The 22,656-nt window shown below is 43.0% G+C and overlaps 1 protein-coding gene across 1 annotated transcript in view; it reads right to left on the bottom strand.

The window, feature by feature from the left end:
* Positions 1-1,558: 1,558 nt before the first annotated feature.
* Positions 1,559-22,656, bottom strand: part of KCNK9 (potassium two pore domain channel subfamily K member 9) — a 164,242-nt gene continuing 143,144 nt past the window's right edge. The window contains exon 2 of the mRNA XM_058178469.1: positions 1,559-2,397. Within this exon, the coding sequence (XP_058034452.1) occupies positions 1,559-2,397 (839 nt within the window). The remainder of the gene's footprint in view (positions 2,398-22,656) is intronic.

Genomic DNA, 22,656 nt, shown 5'->3' with positions numbered 1-22,656 from the left:
AAAGAAAGAAAGAAAGAAAGAAAGAAAGAAAGAAAGAAAGCTTGGCCTACATGCATATCTCAGCAAGTCAGAGAACAAAGCATTAGGGAATCCTTGCTGAGACCAACCAGCATTTTCCACCACTACTAGTATTAGTATTAACATCAGTTTCTATTTTTATTAAAAACAAGGGATACCCTGTCTTCTTTTGTGGGGAAATAAAAAAATATTCATCCACTTCCGTGTACCATTCTTGTTCAAGCATTCCCAGATAGAATTCCTGTGCACGCAGGTACAACTGTAGACCGACAAACACACAAACACCCTGTCAAGCACATGCAGGACATTCGCACCGAGGAAAGTTCACACCAAACCCGACGTTTTTAACACAAAGGCGAAATAAATAAGACCCTTGAAATAAATATATAAATAAAAAAATACCCATTCGCTCTGACCGTTCCTTAAATCACGCCCACGTACACACCGAGAGCTTTACAAGCCTGGTGGATATTTGATACACCAAAGGAAAGTTAAAAGAAAAATCATTTAAAAACCCATACTTTCCTTCTAAGCAGTAGTTCCCTCATCGTTCTCCTCGGGTATGTTCATAATGCATATCCGTTTTTTACAAAATGCATGCTTGTATTTTTTTTTTTAAATATATATATGTATATATTTATATATTTTCCATAAGGATTTGAGCCGGCAAGCAAAAGTAACCTTCCTTTCCTGCCTTGTTCTTAAAGAAGAATTTTAAAAAAAAAAAGTTCATACGATCTAATACATTTCTAGCGTTTAAAAACAGAGAGAACTTACAATGGTTCGCTCGGTATATTGACCATTTATGGTGCATGCTTGCCTCAGCAAAAAAGAAAGAAAGAAAAGAAATTGAAAAAAACTGCAGCTCTTTGCTACCTCCTCCATTTTTCTTCCTTTCATTTTCCCCCCTTTTTGGATTAAAGAAAGCAGGCTAGAAGAAGAAGAAAAAACAATTTCTCCAGAGGAAGAATAGATAGAAAATCAAATCGATATACCTGATGCTTCGATAGATACCTTTTGTTAGTCGCATGGCACTAGTAGTGGAATTGTGCATGTGCACCCGTCCCCCACACACTCAACACTCACATACACACACCCCCGGTTCACACACATCACAACCTGCTTGTGAAGGAGAAAAAAGAGGTTTTGATTTTTGTGTTTTGTTTTGTTTTTAGGTCAAGAATGCCAAAGGGCACGAGAAAGCTCACAGGTGCGTAACTTTGGAATTGAAATACCCACTTCCCATCGCCTCAAAATGTCGGATCGCAGCGGGAAGGTTAATTGTAAGGCATTATTTTTGCTGGAAAATAAAGTCCGTCCATGCTTCGTGCGCCAGAGCTGAGTTTCAGGGGAGTGGTGTCCTTCCCTTGAATGTGTAGTTGTTGTTCTCTCTGTCTCTCTTTCTCCTGGATTTATGTTAGCCTCACTCTGGTTCTCTCAAGAAATTGTTTTCGTTTTAAAAAATAATAATCTTAGGAAACAAACGTCGCCCGTCCGCCCACCCCACCCCTCCAAAAAAAAACCTGCAAAGAAAATGCCTTCAGATAGATTTGCGTCGTCTCATCAACCTGTGATGGTCCGTAAAGCTGTGCAATCCAGGGGAGATCGAACTGATGGGAGAAGGAAAGAGGCTGTTTTTTAATGTGCTTGGTGAGATCTCCTCAATCTTGTAGGAGATGGAGTGAAAGTATTGGAGGTTCAACTTGGAGCTGAAGGAATTTTGGTGGGAAACCACCCGGCTGGTGTATTCGTGGGACCTGTAACACATGCAGGAACAATCAGACTGAAGATCCGTCACCTCGGCCTTGTACCGCGGGCGGCCATGTTGAGAGTCTTCTTGAATGTGGACCACCATGCTGCTCCGGTTTCCCGCCAGGGAGGCCCTCTCCTCGGCCTCCCGTCTCTCTTCCTCGATGTTCATGAACAACCTGAGAACAACCAGATTGAGAAAAGCTCCGATGACAGTTAATCCCACCAGGATGTACATAAAGCTAAAGGCCACGTAGAGAGGCTTCTTCTGAAGGGCTCCTTTCGTCTGAAGGGCCACGTAGTCTCCGAACCCGATTGTAGTCAATGTGATGAAACAGTAATAGAAGGCCTGGAAGAAGGTCCACTCTTCGCAATGAGAGAAGGCAGCTGCTCCGATGCAGAGGGTGCCGATGCAGGAGAAGAAGCCGACGGCCACCATGTTCTCCATGGAGACGTCGGTGCTTCTCATCCGGCAACACTTTTTCATCCGTTGCAAGAGGTACTTGACGAAGGTGTTCATGCGTTCGCCGAGGCTCTGGAACATGACAAGGGTGAGTGGAATGCCCAGGGCAGCGTAGCACATGCAGAAGGCCTTCCCTGCATTCGTCCCAGGGGCAGCGTGGCCGTAACCTGGAGGAGCAAAATGACAACGTGGGTAAGTGAGGGAAGAAAGGGACAGGGATGATTGCAACCAAGGGGTGGCCAGAAGGATCACTTGACTTGAGCCCTTGAGATATGAGGAAAGTACACAACATTGGGGGCTCTTTGTGCGGTGGGAAAGAAAGGCACAGCCTGGAGAAATGAAGGAGGGAGTTGGTTTACTCCCTCGTTCCAAAAGTGTGTTGTTGTTTTTCTCCATAAGGCAACAGGACTTTCTTGGCTTTCTCCCTTTGAAAACATTTTGCTTCTCATCCAAGAAGCTTCTTCGGTTCTGAAGAGCTAAAGAAGCTTCTTGGAATTGGAAGCAAAATGTCAAATCGTCCAGAACATGATTGTCCAAAAAAGGTGCTTTTCTTCAAAAGGCAACTGGACTTTCCTGATATTTTCTTTAAAAACTGGTTCGCTTTTCATCCAAGAGGAACAGAAGAAGCTTCTTGGATGGGAAGTGAAACGTCTTCAAAGGAAAACCAGAAAGTCCAGTTGGCTCTTGAAGACGTCCAGATCATGGTTGTCCCACATGTGCTTTTTTTCAAAAGGCAACTGGACTTTCTTGATATTTTCTCTAAAAACTGTTTCGCTTCTCATCCAAGAAGAACTGAAGAAGCTTCTTGGAGGAGAAGCAAAACATTTTTCAAAGACAAACCCAAGGAAGTCCCGTTGCCATTTGGAAAAAAGCACCTTGGGGACAATGAAACTCAGAAAACATCAAGGACCCCTTACCTCTTGGTAAATTACCCTCAATTTATGATCGCATCACTTAGTGATGCAAATTCTGGTTGCCATTGATAAGTTGCCATTGATAATTTCTCGGTTCTGCCATATCTCATGACCTAAAATGGACAGCTAACATCAAAAACGTCATCAAAACAGCATAACAAAGAATGTTCTGCCTGCGTAAACTCAGAAAGCTCAAACTGCCCAAGGAGCTGCTGATCCAGTTCTACAGAGGAATTATTGAGTCTGTCATCTGCACCTCTATAACTGTCTGGTTTGGTTCTGCAACCCAACAAGACAGACACAGACTTCAGAGGATCATTAGAACTGCAGAAAAAACAATGGCAACCCACCTGCCTTCCACTGAGGACCTGTATACTGCACGAGTCAAAAAGAAGGCTGTGAAAATATCTACAGACCCCTCACATCCTGGACATAAACTGTTTCAACTCCTACCCTCAAAATGATGCACAGAGCACTGCACACCAGAACAACTAGACACAAGAATAGTTTTTTCCCCGAATGCCATCACTCTGCTAAACAAATAATTCCCTGAACACCGTCAAACTAGTTACTAAGTCTGCATTACTATTAATCTTCTCATCGTTCCTATCACCCATCTCCTTCCATTTTTGATTGTATGACTGTAATCTTGTTGCTTGTATCCTTAAGATTTATATTGATATTATTTCCTGATTGCTTATTTGTACCCTATGACTATCATTAAGTGTTGTACCTTATGATTCTTGATGAACGTATCTTTTATGGACACCGAGAGCATATGCACCAAGACAAATTCCTTGTGTGTCCAATCACACTTGGCCAATAAAGAATTCTATTCTATTCTATTTGCTACTAAAGTACTAATTGTTATAGCTGCCTTGTATGCAGTCCCAAAATATCTGGGGAACCACTTGAACACCATTGGCATTGACAAACTTCACAACGGTCAATTGCAAAAGGCAGTTTTACTTTACATCCTGCAAGAATACCTCTGACCCCATCGAACGTCAACATCTGCCTATCCCAGCTCTTTGGGAAGTGGATAATGGATAAAAATGCCAAATCCACAGCAAACATCTGGCTGACTCTGCAGTGAACCATTATATCGGTAGCCCTCAATTTACGACTACAATTGGACCCAAAATTACGTTACTAAGGGAGAAATGTGTTGCAGTTTTTGTCCCATTTTATGGCTTTTATGGCCACATTTGTTAAGAGAACGACTGCTGTTGTCAAATTTGTAACATGGTTTTTTTTATATTATTTATTTACATTTATATCCCGCCCTTCTCCAAAGACTCAGGGCGGCTTACAGTGTATAACGCAATAGTCTCATTCTATTTGTATTTTTACAAAGTCAACTTATTGCCCCCCCAACAATCTGGGTCCTCATTTTACCTACCTTATAAAGGATGGAAGGCTGAGTCAACCTTGGACCGGACTTGAACCTGCAGTAATTGCAGGCTGCTGTGTTTTAATAACAGGCTTCTTACAGCCTGAGCTACCACGGCCCCTGGCCCCACGGTTGTTAAGTGGGTCTGGTTTCCTCATTGATTTGGCTTGTCAGAAGGTCACCAAAGGGGATCACATGACCCCAGGACACTGCAACCGTCATAAATACGAGTCAGTGGCCAAACATTTGCATTTGGATCATGTGACCCCGGGGGGATGCTGCAAAAGTTGTAAGCGTGAAAAATGACATCAGTCACTAAGTGAACTGTTGTAAGTCAAGGACTATCTGTAATAACACTCTTTTTAACCAAAACAAAAACAACAGTTGAAATGCAGCCCTACCAAGGAATATTATTATTATTATTATTATTATTATTATTATTATTATTATTATTATTATTATTATTATTATTATTATTATTATTATTATTATTATTATATTTGTATACCGCCCATCTCCCGAAGGACTCAGGGCGGTTCACAGTAAAAAAAAAACAAACAGAAAACATATAATACATAAAAAACAGCTAAAAGAATAGATAGTTAAATTCAATTGATGCTCTAACTTTTAAATACAAATTTAAAACCTCATTTAAACCCCTTTTTTAAAAAATCCCAATTTAAAACTACATTCAAGCTAGTCCTATGATAACGTAATATGATCACGTTATCACAATTCCAAGTGCAATGGTCCCCCAGGATTTAGAAAAGAGATGAAAACAGCTACACATTCTTCTCAAAAATTACATCTTCTCCTTTTTCTGCTGCAAAAGATGAGAGCAGTTGAAATTTGAAATTCCCTCTTTGGACAATTCAAAGCGACAGGAAATACTCAAAGCCGGGTGAAATGCTCCCGGTTCAGACCGGATCACCTGATCTAGCGATGGCAACGGGTGGTTCAGAGAACCAGTAGCAAAAATCCCTGCCCCACCCCAATGCCCAGTGATAAGCTGTGCGATCATCAGAGGTGGTTTTTTTTTTTTTTAAATTTTTAAAAGCATTTTTTCTTTGGCCGAAAAAATGCTTTTAAAAGTAAAAAAAAGCCTCTGATGATCGTGCAGCTCAGCTGGAATCGCCAGAGGCTTTTAAAAGCATTCTTTCTACAACCTCTTTGGCTGAAGAGGTTGTAGAAAAAATGCTTTTAAAAGGCTCTTCTGACGATCCCAGCTGAGTTGCCTGATCAGAGGCTTTTTTTTCTTTTAAAGGCAAAAAAAATTGCTTTTAAAAGTAAAAAAAAAAAAGTTGGCCATGCCCTCCCAGTCACATTACACCCCCCCCCACCAAGCCATGCCCACAGAACCAGTAGTAACAAATTTTACCTGCCCCAAAGCCTAACTTACAATCTCAAGGGCCCTCCAAAAATAGCTATTAAATTATCATGGTTAATGCGACACACGGGAAAACCATTGAAAACCTGCATGGAGATTCATCAGACGACCTATATTTACTGCAATTTTAATTGTAATTTACAATTAAATTACAGATGTCAGGAAATTGTTATTTGCCTAACTAGTTGGCCAGGCAATATATAAACTAACTATGTATGTTTATATAAAGGCATGATATTGCTTTAAGGCTGTGCTGCATCATTGCAAGCATCCTGACTGGTTGAGCTCTGTAGCCAATGTATAAAAGGACTACTAAATTATGGCTTGTGGGGAATCTACAGGGACGCTACAGCATTGTAACCTGATGACATGCTGCAACTGTATATTTGAGCTTTATGATCGTTGCTTGATCATGGCTAGTTACTGATTCCTCGTGATACTGACTGTTGTGAATTGAACTGTGTTTTGCCGAACTGAAAGAAGACCTTGTTTGTTGTGCAAGTCTACGTTGGTAAGAAGACTGATTGACTGGTTTTATATGTGTATGACCTGGAATTGTTTTTGGACTATGACTTTGCCTTTTCCCTAAGAGTAAAAGAATATCAAACCCCAGTTTGTCTGCAAGTGACTGTTATTGTATACAACCAATCTCAGTCGTTTTCATACATAGGGTACTCTGCTCAACAGTCCACAACCTTGGTTGTGCACCCAGATTTCCCTTAACAACAGATCCGGCCCGCAGGCACTGTGTTTGACACCCGTTTTACCGGCTGCTTTTCTGCGAAGGTGTGCTTCAAGCGGTGGACAATTTACGGCGAATAAATCAAGCGTTGTTTTCATTTTTCACTGAATGGCAAAAGAGATTGGATGATCACCAAGTTCCAGTTTTTCACGTTGCATGACTCCGAAACAAAAATTAATTCTGAAACTTACTACCAAAGAAGAGACGGTAGAAGATGCCAACAGCTGGCTGACTTTCTCCCTGCTGAGAAGTTAAGTAAGTTCAGATCTGTTTAGTAGTTTGGAAAAATATTAGGACTGCAGTCAACAGTGGGAAGAGACAAAACCACCTCCAGAAGGGGATATAACAAATAATTTCTTTATTACCACCAAAAAATACTGTGCCATTGTCTTCAGGGTCTCATTAAGAATCAAAGTGAACGCAAGAACTTTTTTATCGTTAGGACAATAAGGCACCACCAGTTACAAACTCCGAATGTCCCTTTAAAGAATAGAATAGAATAGAATAGAATAGAATAGAATAGAATAGAATAGAATAGAATAGAATAGAATAGAATAGAATAGAATTTTTTTATTGGCCAAGTGTGATTGGACAAGGAATTTGTCTTGGTGCATATGCTCTCAGTGTACAACTAGAACAACTACACACAAGAACAGTTTTTTCCCAAACGCCATCACTCTGCTAAACAAATAATTCCCTCAACACTGTCAAACTATTTACTAAGTCTGCACTACTATTAATCTTCTCATCGTTCCCATCTCCTATCTCCTTCCACTTATGACTGTATGACTGTAACTTTGTTGCTTGTATCCTTACGATTTATATTAATATTGATTGTTTCCTGATTGCTTATTTGTACCCTATGACTATCATTAAGTATCGTATCTTATGATTCTTGATGAACGTATCTTTTCTTTTATGTACACTGAGAGCGTACACACTAAGACAAATTCCCTGTGTGTCCAATCATACTTGGCCAATAAAAATTTCTATTCCACTCTATTCTTAAAAAAAAAGATACGTTCATCAAGAATCATAAGGTACGATACTTAATGATAGTCATAGGGTACAAATAAGCAATCAGGAAACAATATCAATATAAATCGTAAGGATACAAGCAACAAAGTTACAGTCATAAGTGGAAGGAGATTGGTGATGGGAACGATGAGAAGATTAATAGTAGTGCAGATTTAGTAAATAGTTTGACAGTGTTAAGGGAATTATTTGTTTAGCTGTGGAATACAGAATAAAACAGTTGGAGGGGACCTTGGAGGTCTTCTAGTCCAACTCCCTGCTTAAGCAAGAGACCCTAAAGCATTTCAGACAAATGATGGTCCAATCTCTTCTTAAAAGCCTCCAGTTATGGAGCAGCCACAACTTCTGGAAGCAAGCTGTTCCACTGGTTAATTGTGCTCACTGTTAGGAAGTTTCTCCTTAGTTCTAGGTTGATTCTCTCCTTGATTAGTTTCCATCCATTGTTTCTTGTCTTGCCTTCTGGTGCTTTGGAAAATTGGTTGACCTTCTCTTCCTTGTGGGAATGCCTCAGATATTGGAACACTGCTATCTTGTCACCTCTAGTCCTTCTTTTCTCTAGACTAGCCATACCCACTTCCTGCGACTGATCTTCATATCTTTTAGTCTCCAGGCCCTTCATCGTCTTAGTTGCTCTTCTCTGCACTCTTTCCAAAGTCTCAACATCTTTTTCATAACGCGGTGACCAAAACTGGATGTTACAGTTACGTAGCTATGCTACTACAGTAGTTATACTACTGGATACTGTAGTTACGGAAACCAGCTGGTTCCTCCTTTACATTACGAGTTGCTTCAGGTTTGATGTTCTTCTACTCTGAAATAATGCATTGGTCATTTGTTTGATCAATCTGAGATGTAGATAAAATAAACTCATTTTTTAAAACAACAAGAAGTTTTTAAAAACAACAACAACAAATATAAAACATTTGCTAGACCAATTCTTGAATACAGCTCGCCTGTCTGGAACCCATACCTCATTTCAGACATTAATACAATTGAGCGTATCCAGAAATATTTTACAAGAAGAGTTCTCCACTCCTCTGATCACAACAAAATACCTTATGCCACCAGACTTGAAATCCTGGGTTGAGAAAATTTAGAACTCCGCCGCCTTCGGCATGACCTAAGTTTAACACATAGAATCATATATTACAATGTCCTTCCTGTTGAAGACTACTTCAGCTTCAATTGCAACAATACAAGAGCACACAATAGATTTAAACTTAATGTGAACCGTTCCAGTCTTGATTGCAGAAAATATGATTTCAGTAACAGAGTTGTTAATGCTTGGAATACACTACCTGACTCTGTAGTCTCTCCCCAAAATCCCCAAAGTTTTAACCAAAAACTGTCTACTATTGACCTCACCCCATTCCTAAGAGGTCTGTAAGGGGCGTGCATAAGAGCACCAGCGTGTTTACCGTTCCTGTCCTATTGTTTCCTTTCATTATATCCAATTCGTATGGTTATTTCATGCTAATGCTTATATATATTCTTATATATCATATAGTTATTTCATGCTTATGCTTATATATACTGTTGTGATAAATAAATAAATAAATAAATAAGTCATCCATGCATTTGGCTCCATGGAGAGGAATTGACAGTGCTTCCCCTTAGGAATTCATGGAATTCCATTTTATTTTTTATTTTTTTATTTTATTTTGTCACAACAGTATACGCAAACATTGACATAAAACAACAACACATCATATAAACATATATATATAAGGAAAAGTATGCAACAACTATATTAATTTGATATAATGAAAGGGAACAATAGGACAGGAATGGTAGGCACTTTTGTGCTCTTATGCATGCCCCTTACAGTCCTCTTAGGAATGGGGTGAGGTCAATAGTAGACAGTTTTTGGTTGAAGTTTTTGGGATTTTGAGAAGAGACCACAGAGTCTGGTAGTGTATTCCAGGCATTAACAACTCTGTTACTGAAGTCATATTTTCTGCAATCAAGTTTGGGGCAGTTAACATTAAGTTTAAATCTATTGTGTACTTGTGTATTGTTGCAATTGAAGCTGAAGTAGTCTTCAACAGGAAGGACATTGTAATAGATGATTCTATGAGTTAAACTCAGGTCATGTTGAAGGTGGCGGAGTTCTAAGTTTTCTAAACCCAGGATTTGAAGTCTGGTGGCATAAGGTATTTTGTTGTATTCAGAGGATTTGCAGAACAAGAAAAATTGAAAGTGGCATGAGATCATCTGCCTTGACATCATCATGCATATTTGTCTATCAAATGCCTCCATCTACATGTTGTCCTGTGCGGCCAAGCCAACTCTGAGGATGACATAAGTAGAACTGATGTGATTAAGGACATTATTAAGAATACACTTCAAGGCAGATTTCCGCAAGGGGCAAACTGGACCCAGCTCCTGGTGCCTTTTTCTCCCCATATAAATATAGGAAGGGTTGAATGACAGCAGAAGCTAATGAGGTCAGGATTATATATTCGGTATCTCATGTCTTGTCTTGTCTCATCTAAGTCTGCCCTGATGCAACCCAGCAACTATGAAAGGAATTCACATGAGTCTGAACGTCATGAAGGAAAGTGAGAGTGGATTCACATCACGTGGCAGGCAAGATCTGAATGGAGCTGACAGGTTAATGGCGCAACATCTAACTGAGGCTGATGATTTTGAAGAAGAAGAAGAAAAGCAAATACTCAGGCTTTGTTATACTCGAATGACAGGATACTGGGAAATCTCTGAGTGGTAGGCCGGACTATGAAGTCAACATCTCAAAAAAGAAGAAAAGAATTAATGACATTCCATGTTATGGCCAAGGAAACTACATAGTAGATGTCGTGTCCCCCTCCCCCTCCGACGACTGGGTCGAGGAAGTCCGTATCAAGCGTGGCAACGAAGCCTCTGCAGCTTTGCCAAATTCCTTCCAGGGTTCTCAGGGCAGGCAGGAGTCCAAGTTGTGACTTCAGCAAACTAGATGAGACTTTGCTTGACTCAAGGTTGGAATGCCAAAAGCAGGTCCTTTATATAGGCTGTGGGGTGTGGCTCCATGACTCAGCATTTATCCAGGCCTGCCCCACCCTTCCTTCTGCTGGCGTCGCCTCTCAGATCTCCGGAAGCGAGGATCCTCCCACTCTGAATTGTCTTCAGCTGTCTCTACTGTCAGCATCTGGGAAAGGGAGGGGTCAGAGGGAGCAGGTCCAGGTAATTGCACCACTTGGCTGACTTCCTGCTCTGACAGATGCGTCGAAGGAACACACACAGTATGAGTGAGCTGTATTGGGTTTCTGTTTTCACTCCTTGACTCCTCTCCGGGCATGGGGCCAGGGCCAGGGGCTGGAGGCATGACAGGCCATTCATCTTCATTATCAGACTCGGAGTCTGATAACAGGCCCGGGAGGAGACGGGAGGGGCCTGGCTAAGGAGGACAAGGTACAACAGTAGCTGAGTTTTGGAGTCAGCTAGAGTTGAGCTGAACCCAAGAGCTTTTATCGTTGTGGTCCAGCATACAGGTGCTCTCGACTTACGGCCGATTGCTTAGCAACCATTCAAAGTTACAATGGACTGACCCGGATGATACTTCTGGTCCAGGTATCAAGACTCCGATTAATGAACCCAAGCAGATCAGAACTCTGAGACTTGGCTCCTTCTCAAAGGTCCCCACACACTCAATTTGGCTCCCAGGTAAGTGCAGGGAGGCCTACTAGGCCCAAAATGGGGCACAGGGGGTGAGTGGTGTCCCCCCGTGGCCTGTTTTTGCTCCCAGTAGGCTTCAGGGAGGCCTCCTAGGCCCAAAATGAGGTGCAGACCCACCCCAATGGCCCATTTTCGCTCCCAGGAGGCTTCAGGAAGGTCTCCTGGGCCCAAAACATTTTTGCTCCCAGGGGGTTGCAGGAGGCTGAGTGCTACCTGTCCCACCCACTGGCAATGCCCACCGTGGCCACGCCCACCCAGCTGGTCATTAAGGCAGAGAACCAGTTGTTAAATTATTTGAATCCCACCACTGTGTAGCCTGTTCTAAGCACGGTGCCCTCCGCATCGGTCTGGTCTCTGCTCAGGTTGCTGGACAGGTGTCTACAGAGCTCACCTCTTGCCTGACCTGGTGTCTCATACTAACACATTCTAACAGCACTTCTCTCTTCTCCTTCGCCCACCTGTCAAACCTCCTAAACATTACATCAAAAGACAAAGTCATTTCTTGAACACGATTCAGGCTGAAAAGGCAGATGGACGGACAGATACAAAAGAAAGAACAGCTCTTTAGGTCAATCTGAAAACCTGGATCCAGATATCAGTAGTTCCAGTAGTTTCATCCAAGCTGCAGAATATCTTATTTTTAACGTCACCAAGGATATCTTCATACAAAATACAGGTCGGGGAGTCCTTGGTGCTCTCTGAACTTGGTTGGCAGCTTGCTGACATTTCATTACCAGACTAGGTAACATCATCAGTGCTCCAGGTTGATTGGGAGTTCATTTCATTTCATTTCATTATAGAGCCACTAAGGCTATTATTTCCATCCTTTTCAGGAATGCAGTTTAAAGCATCCCAGACAGATTACTGCATAATCTCTGCTTCTAAGATAGCGTTTCCCAACCATGGCAACTTCCAGGCACAGGAACTTCAACTCCCAGAATTCTCATCAATGCCATGTCAGCTGAGGAATTCTGGGATTTGAAGTCCCTGCACATAGAAATGGCCATGGTTGGAAAACGTTATTCTAAGTAGTCTGAAATATAATGTGGACACATTAAATATAATGTGCCGCTTATCTCTTGGTATCTCCAACAACATAAACATGTAAGGAAGACCTAAAGGTGCTTTTTTCTTTTTTTCTTTTTTTATTGAAAAAGTTTTTACAAAAATTTTCACCCCCTTTTTCCCGCCTCCCCCCCACTCCATCCCCTCCCCCCCCTCCAAAACCACCCTCCTCCCTCCCCCCCCCCGACTTCCCAGAACAAACACAAGGTATAGTTCAAAAGAAAAAAACAATCATACGCTAAATTTTCCCTAACACAAATTATAATCCTCCCCTTCTTCTCAAATCCTAACTTCCCCCATACAAATCAGAGATAAATACATCCTAATCATTCAAAGGCAATCTGATATCTCTTAATCCGGTACCTATTTTGCGTATATTCAATCCATTTTTTTCCATTCAGTTAGATATTTTTCTTGCGTATTGTCTTTCAAAAAGGCTGAGATTTTAGCCATCTCAGCCAAATTAGCAACTTTCAATATCCATTCTTCTATTGTAGGTAACTCTTTTTTCTTCCAGTATTGTCCTATCAATAGCCTTGCCGCTGTTATTAAGTTTAAAATCAGCTTGGTCTCAATTACTGTACAGTCCGTAATAATTCCCAATAAGAAAAATTGCGGTAGGAACTTTATCTTCTTTTTCAAAACATTTTGTATAATCCACCAGATCCTAAAGGTGCTTTTTTCAAGAGGCAACTGGACTTTCTGGTTTTTCTTTGAAGAAGCTTGGATGAGAAGTGAAATGTCTTCAAAGAAAATCCAGAAAGTCCAGTTGCCTCTTGAAAAAAAGTACCTTTGGGACAACCATGACCTGGATGATTGAGAATGTCAGGCCTGGAAGCCATCTTTTGCATTGGGCCTTCAGGCCTGCCACATATGGGAAATTTGGAGGGGGGATTGTACGGAGCATGGGTGATAGATAGTCATAATAACATTCCTTTCTCAGAGAGTCAAGGACATCTTGCCCTGCACCTGGAAGGCTGGAACTGGGAGGCATCTCCAGTTGGGACGGTGCATTGATTGGACCATGTGATGGACACGTGGGTGTTGGGCAGGGACTTGAACTTTTCTTTGGGTGGGGAAAACCTGGAAGTTTTCAGATTCGGGTTTTCCCAGATGTGCCAATATGACGTCTCTCATAAAAAGTAACTTTGAGAAACTTTAAGCCTCGGAGTCTTCTTTCGTTGGGGGTGTTACTTGGAACCGGGGGTGAAATGCTCCTGGTTCGGACCAGATTGCCCGATCCAGTAGCGATGGTGGCAGATGGTTCGGAGAACTGGTAGCAAAAATCCCTGCCCCACCTCCATGCCCAGCTGAGCCACGCGATCATCAGAGTTTTTTGTGTTTTTTTTTTCACTTTTAAAAGCATTTTTCCTTTGGCCGAAAAAATGCTTTAAAAGTAAAAAAAAAAAAAAGCCTCTGATAATCGCACAGCTCAGCTGGGATCATCAGAGCCCTTTAAAAGCATTTTTTCTACAACCTTTTCGGCCAAAGAGGTTATAGAAAAAATGCTTTTAAGAGCCTCTGACAATCCTAGCTGAGTTGCCTGATCGTCAGAGGCTTTTTTTTTCCCTTTAAAGGCAAAAAAAATGCTTTTAAAAGAAAAGAAAAGCCTCTGACAATCAGGCAACTCAGCTGGGATCCTCAGAGGCTTTTAAAAGCATTTTTTCTACAACCTCTTCAGCCAAAGAGGTTGTAGAAAAAACGCTTCTAAAAGTAAAAAAAAAAAAAGTTGGCCACGCCCACCCAGTCACATTATCCCCCCACCAAGCCACGCCCACAGAACCGGTAGTAATAAATTTTACATTTCACCACTGCTTGGAACCCTGACATTTAACCTGAAATCTGCCTTTAAAAATTCAACCAGCTCCCCTGGCTCCAGGGTGCTGTCCAGGGTCCTGAAACCGGGCGATGTGAAGACTCAGGGAAGACTCCACAGACGTGTAAGGAAGATGTTATTGTGGACCCAACAAGGGCTTCAAATATAGTTCTGTAGAGGTCAGCCAGAGGAGAAGCACATGGTAGTGTATGATGGGAAGGGTCTCAACCCTTCTGGCTGCACCTATCCCCCTCTCCCTGCCTCCATGGTGTGACGATGGGCTTTGTAGTATTTCTGCTGCCACCAACCATATTCCTAGAGGAAGGGACTGTCGTGAGCGGGTTCTTCCTCCAAGATAGACGGAGTTTTCGTAGCGTGTGCAATTTACTCACCTGCAACCTGAGCTTAATAAAGGTGAGGAACAAAATAGCGATGGTGATCATAGCAATGACAATGATAAAATGAAAACAAACTCCACAGCATCATCTCCTCGCCCTAGCAGCTTTGAGAGCTGTGGTCAGAGGACAGCAGCCTGTTCCTCCTTTTAAGGAGATTAAAAGAAAAGCATCAATCTTATGATTTAATAATCAATTTCATTAAAAACAAGGGAAAGGGTAACCTTCTTGTAGCTTGCGTTGCCAAATGCCCCATTACAATAGGACGGAATGAGGCATTTAGCATTGATGAATATCCAAACAGTGTCTCCAATATTAAGCTCTCATAGAATTCTATGGGGGGAGGGGCTGGGGCACAGATCTGATGGGTGGGATCTGGGCTCCAATAGCTTGAGATAGCATAAACCCTACAAGACTTCAGTTGGCTCTGAAATGATAAATTTTGAATATGTAAGTCAGAAGTAAAGTCCCTGAGATAATTAGGAGACACTGCCCCAGTATGAATTCCTGAAGGAATTGGAATTTGTGAAAACTAAGATATCTGAACACAAATCCTGGAACACAACTCTGAGTTTGCCTCGGAGAAGAAGACAGGTCCCACAAGCTTCTTTTTGAAGCCAGATGATCCTGACTAATCCTTGATTCTCTGGATTGCAACTTTCATTCATTTTTTTAATTTATTTTGTCAAGTTCATGGAGTGTATATTGGAGGTGGTGACCCTTTGAGAGTTGTATGCAATGAAATTTCATTTTAATGTATGCCAGTTAGTGTACATTCAAAGTGACAGTAAAGTTATTATTCTATTCTGTTCTTGTCATGGTCCGGCAGCAGCCTGTGGAGCTGGCGGCAGAGTCAGACAGTGAGGAGGCTGAGGAAGAACATGGGACAGTCCTGGAGGCTGGGGAAGGCCCAGATGAGGGCTCTGCATTGGAGGCAGAGACACGGCCAGGGCCATCGGAGAGTGATGTGCGGACTTCGGAGCCACCAGAGGCTGACAGTAGTGAGGCAGAGGAACAGCAGGAGCCTATTCCTAATGCACACATGAGAAGAGCTGCCAGAAAGCAAGAGCAGCTAAAGCTAAGAGGGCGACTCGGCAGTAGGGCCAAGAGATGATTGGCCCCTCCCAAAAAGGCTTAAAAGACCAGCAATGGAGTTTGAGCTCTTTGTCGGAAAACAATGTTGATAGAATTGCTCCTTGTCTTGCTGCATTTATTTCTTGTCGGCGTCTTCTGTTTTTGAACTTTTGCCAAGAAAAGCCTTTGGCAGTTTGCCTAAATTGTTGATAAGACTGAAGACTTGTGTTATGAAGAATTTGTTTTGATTTAGTTTGGACTACGCTGAGAATGAGTTAATTCTCAGCTGTTCTGATAAAGTCTGTTTGTTTTTTGAACCGAGTGCGTCTATTGTAACCTACTTGGGCCTGGGTCACAACAGTTCTGTTCTGTTCTGTTCTGTTCTATTCTATTCTATTCTTTGGAGCACTTCCCTTTAGCTTTCCCAAAGGTGCTTTTTCAAGAAGCAACTGGACTTGTTTTTCTTTGAATTATTTCGCTTCTCATCCGAGAAACTTCTTCAGCTCCTCTTGGATGAGAAACGAAAAGAAAAACCAGAAAGTCCAATTGCCACTTGAAAAAGCACCTTTGGGACCATTATGAGCTGGATGACTGAGAATCTCCATAGACATTCACTTTAGCTTCCTTTAATTGAGATGTTTGGGTCACAATTTGGTGCCCTCCTGTCCCCTCTGGACCAGATGTATCTGGTCACCACCATGCAAAAAAAAATGTTGAGTGCCTGTAAAGTGTGTAGAGAAAGAGCAAGGAAAATAATAAAGAATATGAAGGCTAAACCTTATGATGAACAGTTGAGGGAGTTAGGTAGGTCTAACCTATCAAAGAGAAGGATTAGAGGGGACATATTAACTGTCTTCCAGTACTTGAGGGGCTGTCTTTAGAAGAGGTGTGTCAACTTATTATCCATAGCATCATGTCAACTCACAAAGCATACCTGGTCTGCTCTCGAATTGCTATAGGCAAGAGGGATGGGAAAATAGCCAAGCAGCACGGCATCCAAAAACAAAAGCGCATTCCAGACATCTCTCTCTCAAGGCTGTCTCCCAGGGAAACCTACAGCGGCCGGAGGGGAGTGATCTCTACAACCCGCAGAATTGCTCCGCTGGCGAACGTGACTGATGACACACCCTGGGGGGGGGGGAGAAACCGGGTCAGGCCTGGGCCGTAAATTACGTGGAGTCAGAGTTGACTTCCCTTGGAACGTGCCGATATGACGCTCCTAATAAATAACTGGATTTCTTTTGAAGCTTTGCTCGAGGCTCATGATTTAATTAGGGCATCCATCAGAACCCTGACACACCAGAGAGCAGGACAAGAAGTAATGGGTGGAAGCTTGTTAAAGAGAGATCCAACCTTGAAGTAAGGAGAAATTTTCTGACAGTGAGAAACCAGAGAATAGCTTGCCTCCCACAATTGTGAGTGCTCCATCATGGGATGTTTCCAAAAATTTGACTGGGATCTTCTTCCTTGAGCAGGGAGTTAGACTAGAAGACCTCCATGATCCCTTCCAGCCTCATGATTGTATGTACATAGCCTTGTACTTCCTGTACGTTTAGGTACCACACTCCCTAAAGGCACTCTTCTTCTCCTGCAGTCACAAAAGGGTGCAGCTTCGCTCCTAACATGGTTCCTCTGAACCAAAACGTGCTGTTTTTTTCCACACAAGCCAAAGGTGATGGCACAGGATCATAAAGAAGTCATTTAAGTAAAAATAATTGTATTCTTCCCAAGGAATGGAATGTGTCAATATAAGTAATTATGAGCTGGAATAGACATGGCAACAGATAAGCCAATGGGGACTGTTTGGAAACTGAAACGTAGTATTTGTTTGTATGGGGCCATAAGAGACAGTTTGAAGTCTGGGCGTGGCTTAGACTTGCTGAACTGTATATAAGAGTTGGTTTGGCCTCTATAATCAGTGCCTCTCAGTGGTGAAATCCCCCTGGTTCTATCCAGCTTGCCGAACCGGTAGAGCCGGCAGCGGGAAGCTCTGCCCACCCACCGGGACATGCACAGAAGAGGCGCGCACTTCCATTCCCGAACCGGTAGCGAAGGTAAGTGGATTTCACCGCTGGTGCCTCTGTACAATATTAGCCTCTATATCTTAATGACTAGCTTCTGTGAATATTGCTTCTGTGTTCCTGATTTTGTATGCTGACTTCTGCTGTATGGTATTGTACATAAAGAAATTGTCTTATGTAGATGAATCCTGCAGAATGATTTAATTGTGTGTCTGATTGTGTGTGCTGCAACAAATTCTGACAGAATGTTTTTCCACACTTCGCCTTACGTTTGGATCAATCAAAAAAATGAAACGTTCATCTCTTTTTTTTAAAAAAAAAAGAAATTTGAAAATTTAATGCAAAGGCATGAACTATTTTAGCACCTTTTGTCTCCTTAAGAGTGGAGCTGCTTTCCAAAGTGATTTCTCGATCTCCGTTTTACTTCTTTTGACCTTGCGCTGATCTTCAGTCCTGTGGTGAGACATCTGTTTTGGTGTACAAGTTTGCCATGACATCACCCCCACCAGATTTAGCACTGTCTCATCATCAGCAAAACTGTGTGAATCACCAGATCCAGCAGGACTCCGTGGAGGTGTGGAGCAAATGAGGGCAAGATTTTCCAAGGGTAAGAAAAGCAAAATGATCCAAGGTGAAGACAACCAAAGAGAAGAAATTTCATCGCTGTTGTTGTTTGTTTTTTTTTTACTTCAATCTTGGCGTAAACATTTTCCTTTTTAATGTCTCAAGCAACCACCTCATCTGCATGGCCAATAATCAGAGATTATGGCACTTTCAGTCGATAACACCTGAAAGGATCCGCAATTGGAAACTTCAGCTGGACTTTAGGTCATTAGAGGTTTCTGCAGGACCCAATCTGGATTGGTCACCGGGATCAGAAGTTTTGTCTCCTGACCTTTTGGACTCATGCTGGAACCCAGTGGTGGGATTCAGGCAGTTCGGCCAAATTCGGATAAACTGGTTGTTAAATTGCTGGCTGGCTCTGCCCCTCCCCACCCCGTCCCTTCCAGGAGTCCCCACACACCCTATTTTTGCTCCCAGGAGGCTGTAAGGAGGTCTACTAAGCCAAAATGGGGCACGGGGGGGACGCATCCCCTGGGGCCGATTTTTGCTCTCAGGACGCTGCTAGGCCCAAAACAGGGTGTGTGGAGGGAGTGAGGCACGCTCCCCCACAGCCCGTTTTTGCTTCCAGGAGCTGCAGGGAGGCCTACTAGGCCCAAAACAGGGTGTGTGGAGGGGGTGAGGCACGCTCCCCCACGGCCCGTTTTTGCTTCCAGGAGCTGCAGGGAGGTCTACTAGGCCCAAAATGGGGCACGGGGAGCAGCGCGCCCTCCGGGGCCCGGTTTTGCTCCCAGGGGGGTGCAGAAGGTCGAGTGCTGCCTGTCACACCCCCTGGCCATGCCCACCATGGCCATGCCCACCCAGCCAGTCTCTGGTGGCTCAGACTGCTAATGCAGTCTGTTATTAACAGCAGCTGCTTGCAATTACTGCAGGTTCAAGTCCCACCAGGCCCAAGGTTGACTCAGCCTTCTATCCTTTATAAGGTAGGTAAAATGAGGACCCAGATTTTTGGGGGCAATAAAAGTTGACTTTGTATATAAATATACAAATAGGATGAAGACTATTGCTAACATAGTGTAAGCCGCCCTGAGTCTTCGGAGAAGGGTGGGATATAAATGCAAAAAAAAATTAGGGAAGAAAATCAGTTGCTAAATTATTTGAATCTCACCACTGCTGGAGCCCATCTTCAGGGAACTCCTTGAAGATGGGCTCCAGAATCAGTTGGAAAGCTCAGAAGAGCTCTTGTCCCTGGTGACCGACCCTGTTTGGATCCTGCAACATTATCCTGGGATACATATATTCACCTTCACTTGTGTTTTAATCCTGGTCGGGGTTTTCTTTTGTTTTGTTTTTTCCAATATTTGCAACATGTTCATTTGATTAAGCAGTTGTGACATTTGGAAGGTTAGAAAGAGATCAGAAAAGTAAAAAAAAAAAAAGAATGTTATGAAAGCTGATCTAGAATTAGCTTGATTCTGTATAATTAACATAATTCTCATAGTCTTTATTTCCCTATATTCTCCAAAGCACTTGAGAATAGGGCAAGAAATAACAGATTGAAGCTTATCAAAGAGAGATTCAACATAGAATTATGGAGAAATGTCCTATCAGTGAGAACAATTAACCTGTGGAACAGCTTGCCTCCAGAAGTGTAAGTGCTCTATTACTGGAGGTTTAGAAGAAGAGATTGGACAGCCATTTGTCTGGAATGCTGTAGGATTTCCTGCTTGAGCAGGGGCTTGGAGTAGAAGACCTCCAAGGTCCCTTCCAACTCTGTTATTCTGTATTTGCAAGGAATACCTGTTACTCCTCATAAGAACTAGCAGTTCCACCACATTCAGAGTCACGGTGGCGCAGTGGTTAAAGTACAGTACTGCAGGCTACTTCTACTGATCATCGGCTGTCAGCAATTTGGCAGATCGAATCTCCCCAGGCTCAAGGATGACTCAACCTTCCATCCTTCCGAGGTCAGTAAAATGAGGACCCAGATTGTCGGGGGCAAGAGGCTGACTCTGTAAACCGCTTAGAGAAAGCTGTAAAAGCACAATAAAGCGGTATATAAGTCTAAGTGCTAATGCTATTCAATGTTATAAGACCTCACCGTGAATTGTTTCAGTTCTGAACATCTAAGAAACGTTCGGGCAACCTGGAACAGGTGAAAAAGGCAACAAAGATCAGGGGATTATATAAGGCCTCATAAAGACACAAGGATTAGCTATCCTTCTTTAAATAATTCAAGATCTGTTTCCTATCACTCTAGGTCAGTGAGGGCTAACCTTTTTGCTGTCGCGTGCCAAAAGTGGGGGGAGCACAGGGGGGCATGAACGTGCAGGGCCCAGTAGGCCTGTTTTTCACCCTCCCCAGACTCTAGAGGCTTTCTTGGAGCCTGGGGAGGGCAAAAACAGCCAGAGACCCTCCAGAGGCTGGAAATGGCCTGTTTCCAGACTTCCGGTGGGCCCAGAAGCCCGAAAATCAGCTGCCCGGTGCATGCATGCGCACCGGAGCTAAGCTAGGGCAACACTCGCGTGCCCACTGATATGGCTAGGCGTGCCATAGGTTCGCCATCACGGCTCTAGGTAGAAGAGATGGAAGAAGAACATTAACTCATAGGGAGGCAGTTCCCGGTTGACTATTGAGGAAAAAAAACCATCCAAAGAGCAGTTCAAGAGTAAGAGAGTAGAAGATGACTAGAAAGGTGAGGTTCTTGGTGCTCTCTGTGTTTGAGGGCTTTCTTGCAATAGAGTGAAAGGAAACCGTCTTGAATTATTTAAAGAAGGATATCTCATCCTCTTCTCAAGATTGAACATTCAAAGACTTCCAGAACTGGTTTGGAGTTGGATGGTTCCTAAATTTCAAATAAGCAAACTAAGACTTATAAGCAGGGATGGGATTCTACCGGTTTGGACCGGTTCGGATGAACCGGTAGCTCCGAAGATCAGCTGGGAGTGAACTAGTTAGCTCCGACGATAAGCTGGGCCCACCCACCCATGCACTTTACTTACCTATATTTTCACAGCTGATTAGCGTGGCAGAGCGGATTGCCGCATCTTAGCTGTTTTAATTCCCTAGCACTAATCTGGAAGGTGATTTTTCCATTCAATTGTGCACATGCGTGTAGCGCACATCTGGCGTGCGCGCGTGCAAAGCGCATGATCACCAAACCGGTTGTTAAACCAGTACGATCCCACCACTGTTTATAAAGTTTTCTCCATTTGAGTTTTCAATTCCAAACTTGATGAAGGACGTCAAGATTGAGGTAGGATAGGAAGGAGACTCGCCATCCCATCAACAGTTCCTAGTCTTTCATTGCATGATAGGTCTGTTTTTCCTTGAGTGATTTTTATGACCTTCATGTGTTTTATTCTGAGATTTGTTCTGTTGTTGCTCTTATGTAAACCACCTTTTCACTTTTGTAGAAAAGGAGATTGTAGGATTTGAATAGCGATACTACTGGGTTGCCTCATTTTCCGTTGATTTTATTGTTGCATGAAACACCTGCTCAGCGCGTTTGCTTGCTCCTTCCTCTTCTTTTTGTGGCAAAAGGAAAAGAAGCTTTTAAGGAATGAATAAATATTTAAGCTGGTGCTTGAAGAAGGAATCTGGGTCAAGGTATCTTTGAGGGAAAGCAAGGAAGCAGTCAAGGAACTCAGCTGACCGCTGTTCACCTCTTGGGTGTGCATGATCCCACACAAAAGGGGCTGTATTCACACAGCTTGCCTATACAAGTCCACTAAACCTTTACAGATATATTGACATAGCTTGCTACAGTGTTGAAATCCAAATTTTTTTACGACCGGTTTTGTGGGTGTGGCTTGGTGGGCGTGGTGTGGCTTGGTGGGCGTGGCAGAGGAAAAATACTGCAAAATCCCCATTCCCACCCAACTGCAGGGGAAGGATACTGCAAAATCTCCATTCCCACCCCACTCCAGGGGAAGGATACTGCAAAATCCCCATTCCCTCCCCACTCCTGGGGAAGGATACTGCAAAATCTCCATTCCCACCCCACTCCAGGGGAAGGATACTGCAAAATCCCCATTCCCTCCCCACTCCAGGGGAAGGATACTGCAAAATCCCCATTCCCACCCCACTCCTGGGGAAGGATACTGCAAAATCTCCATTCCCACCCCACTCCAGGAGAAGGATACTGCAAAATCCCCATTCCCTCCCCACTCCTGGGGGAAGGATACTGCAAAATCTCCATTCCCACCCCACTCCAGGGAAGGATACTGCAAAATCCCCATTCCCTCCCCACTCCTGGGGGAAGGATACTGCAAAATCCCCATTCCCACCCCACTCCAGGGGAAGGATACTGCAAAATCCCCATTCCCACCCCACTCCAGGGGAAGGATAC

The sequence above is a fragment of the Ahaetulla prasina genome, chromosome 3 (assembly GCF_028640845.1).
Source record: "Ahaetulla prasina isolate Xishuangbanna chromosome 3, ASM2864084v1, whole genome shotgun sequence".
Lineage (NCBI taxonomy): Eukaryota > Metazoa > Chordata > Lepidosauria > Squamata > Colubridae > Ahaetulla > Ahaetulla prasina.
The sequence above is the reverse complement of the archived record's forward strand: the minus strand, read 5'-3'. Positions and strand labels throughout refer to the sequence as shown.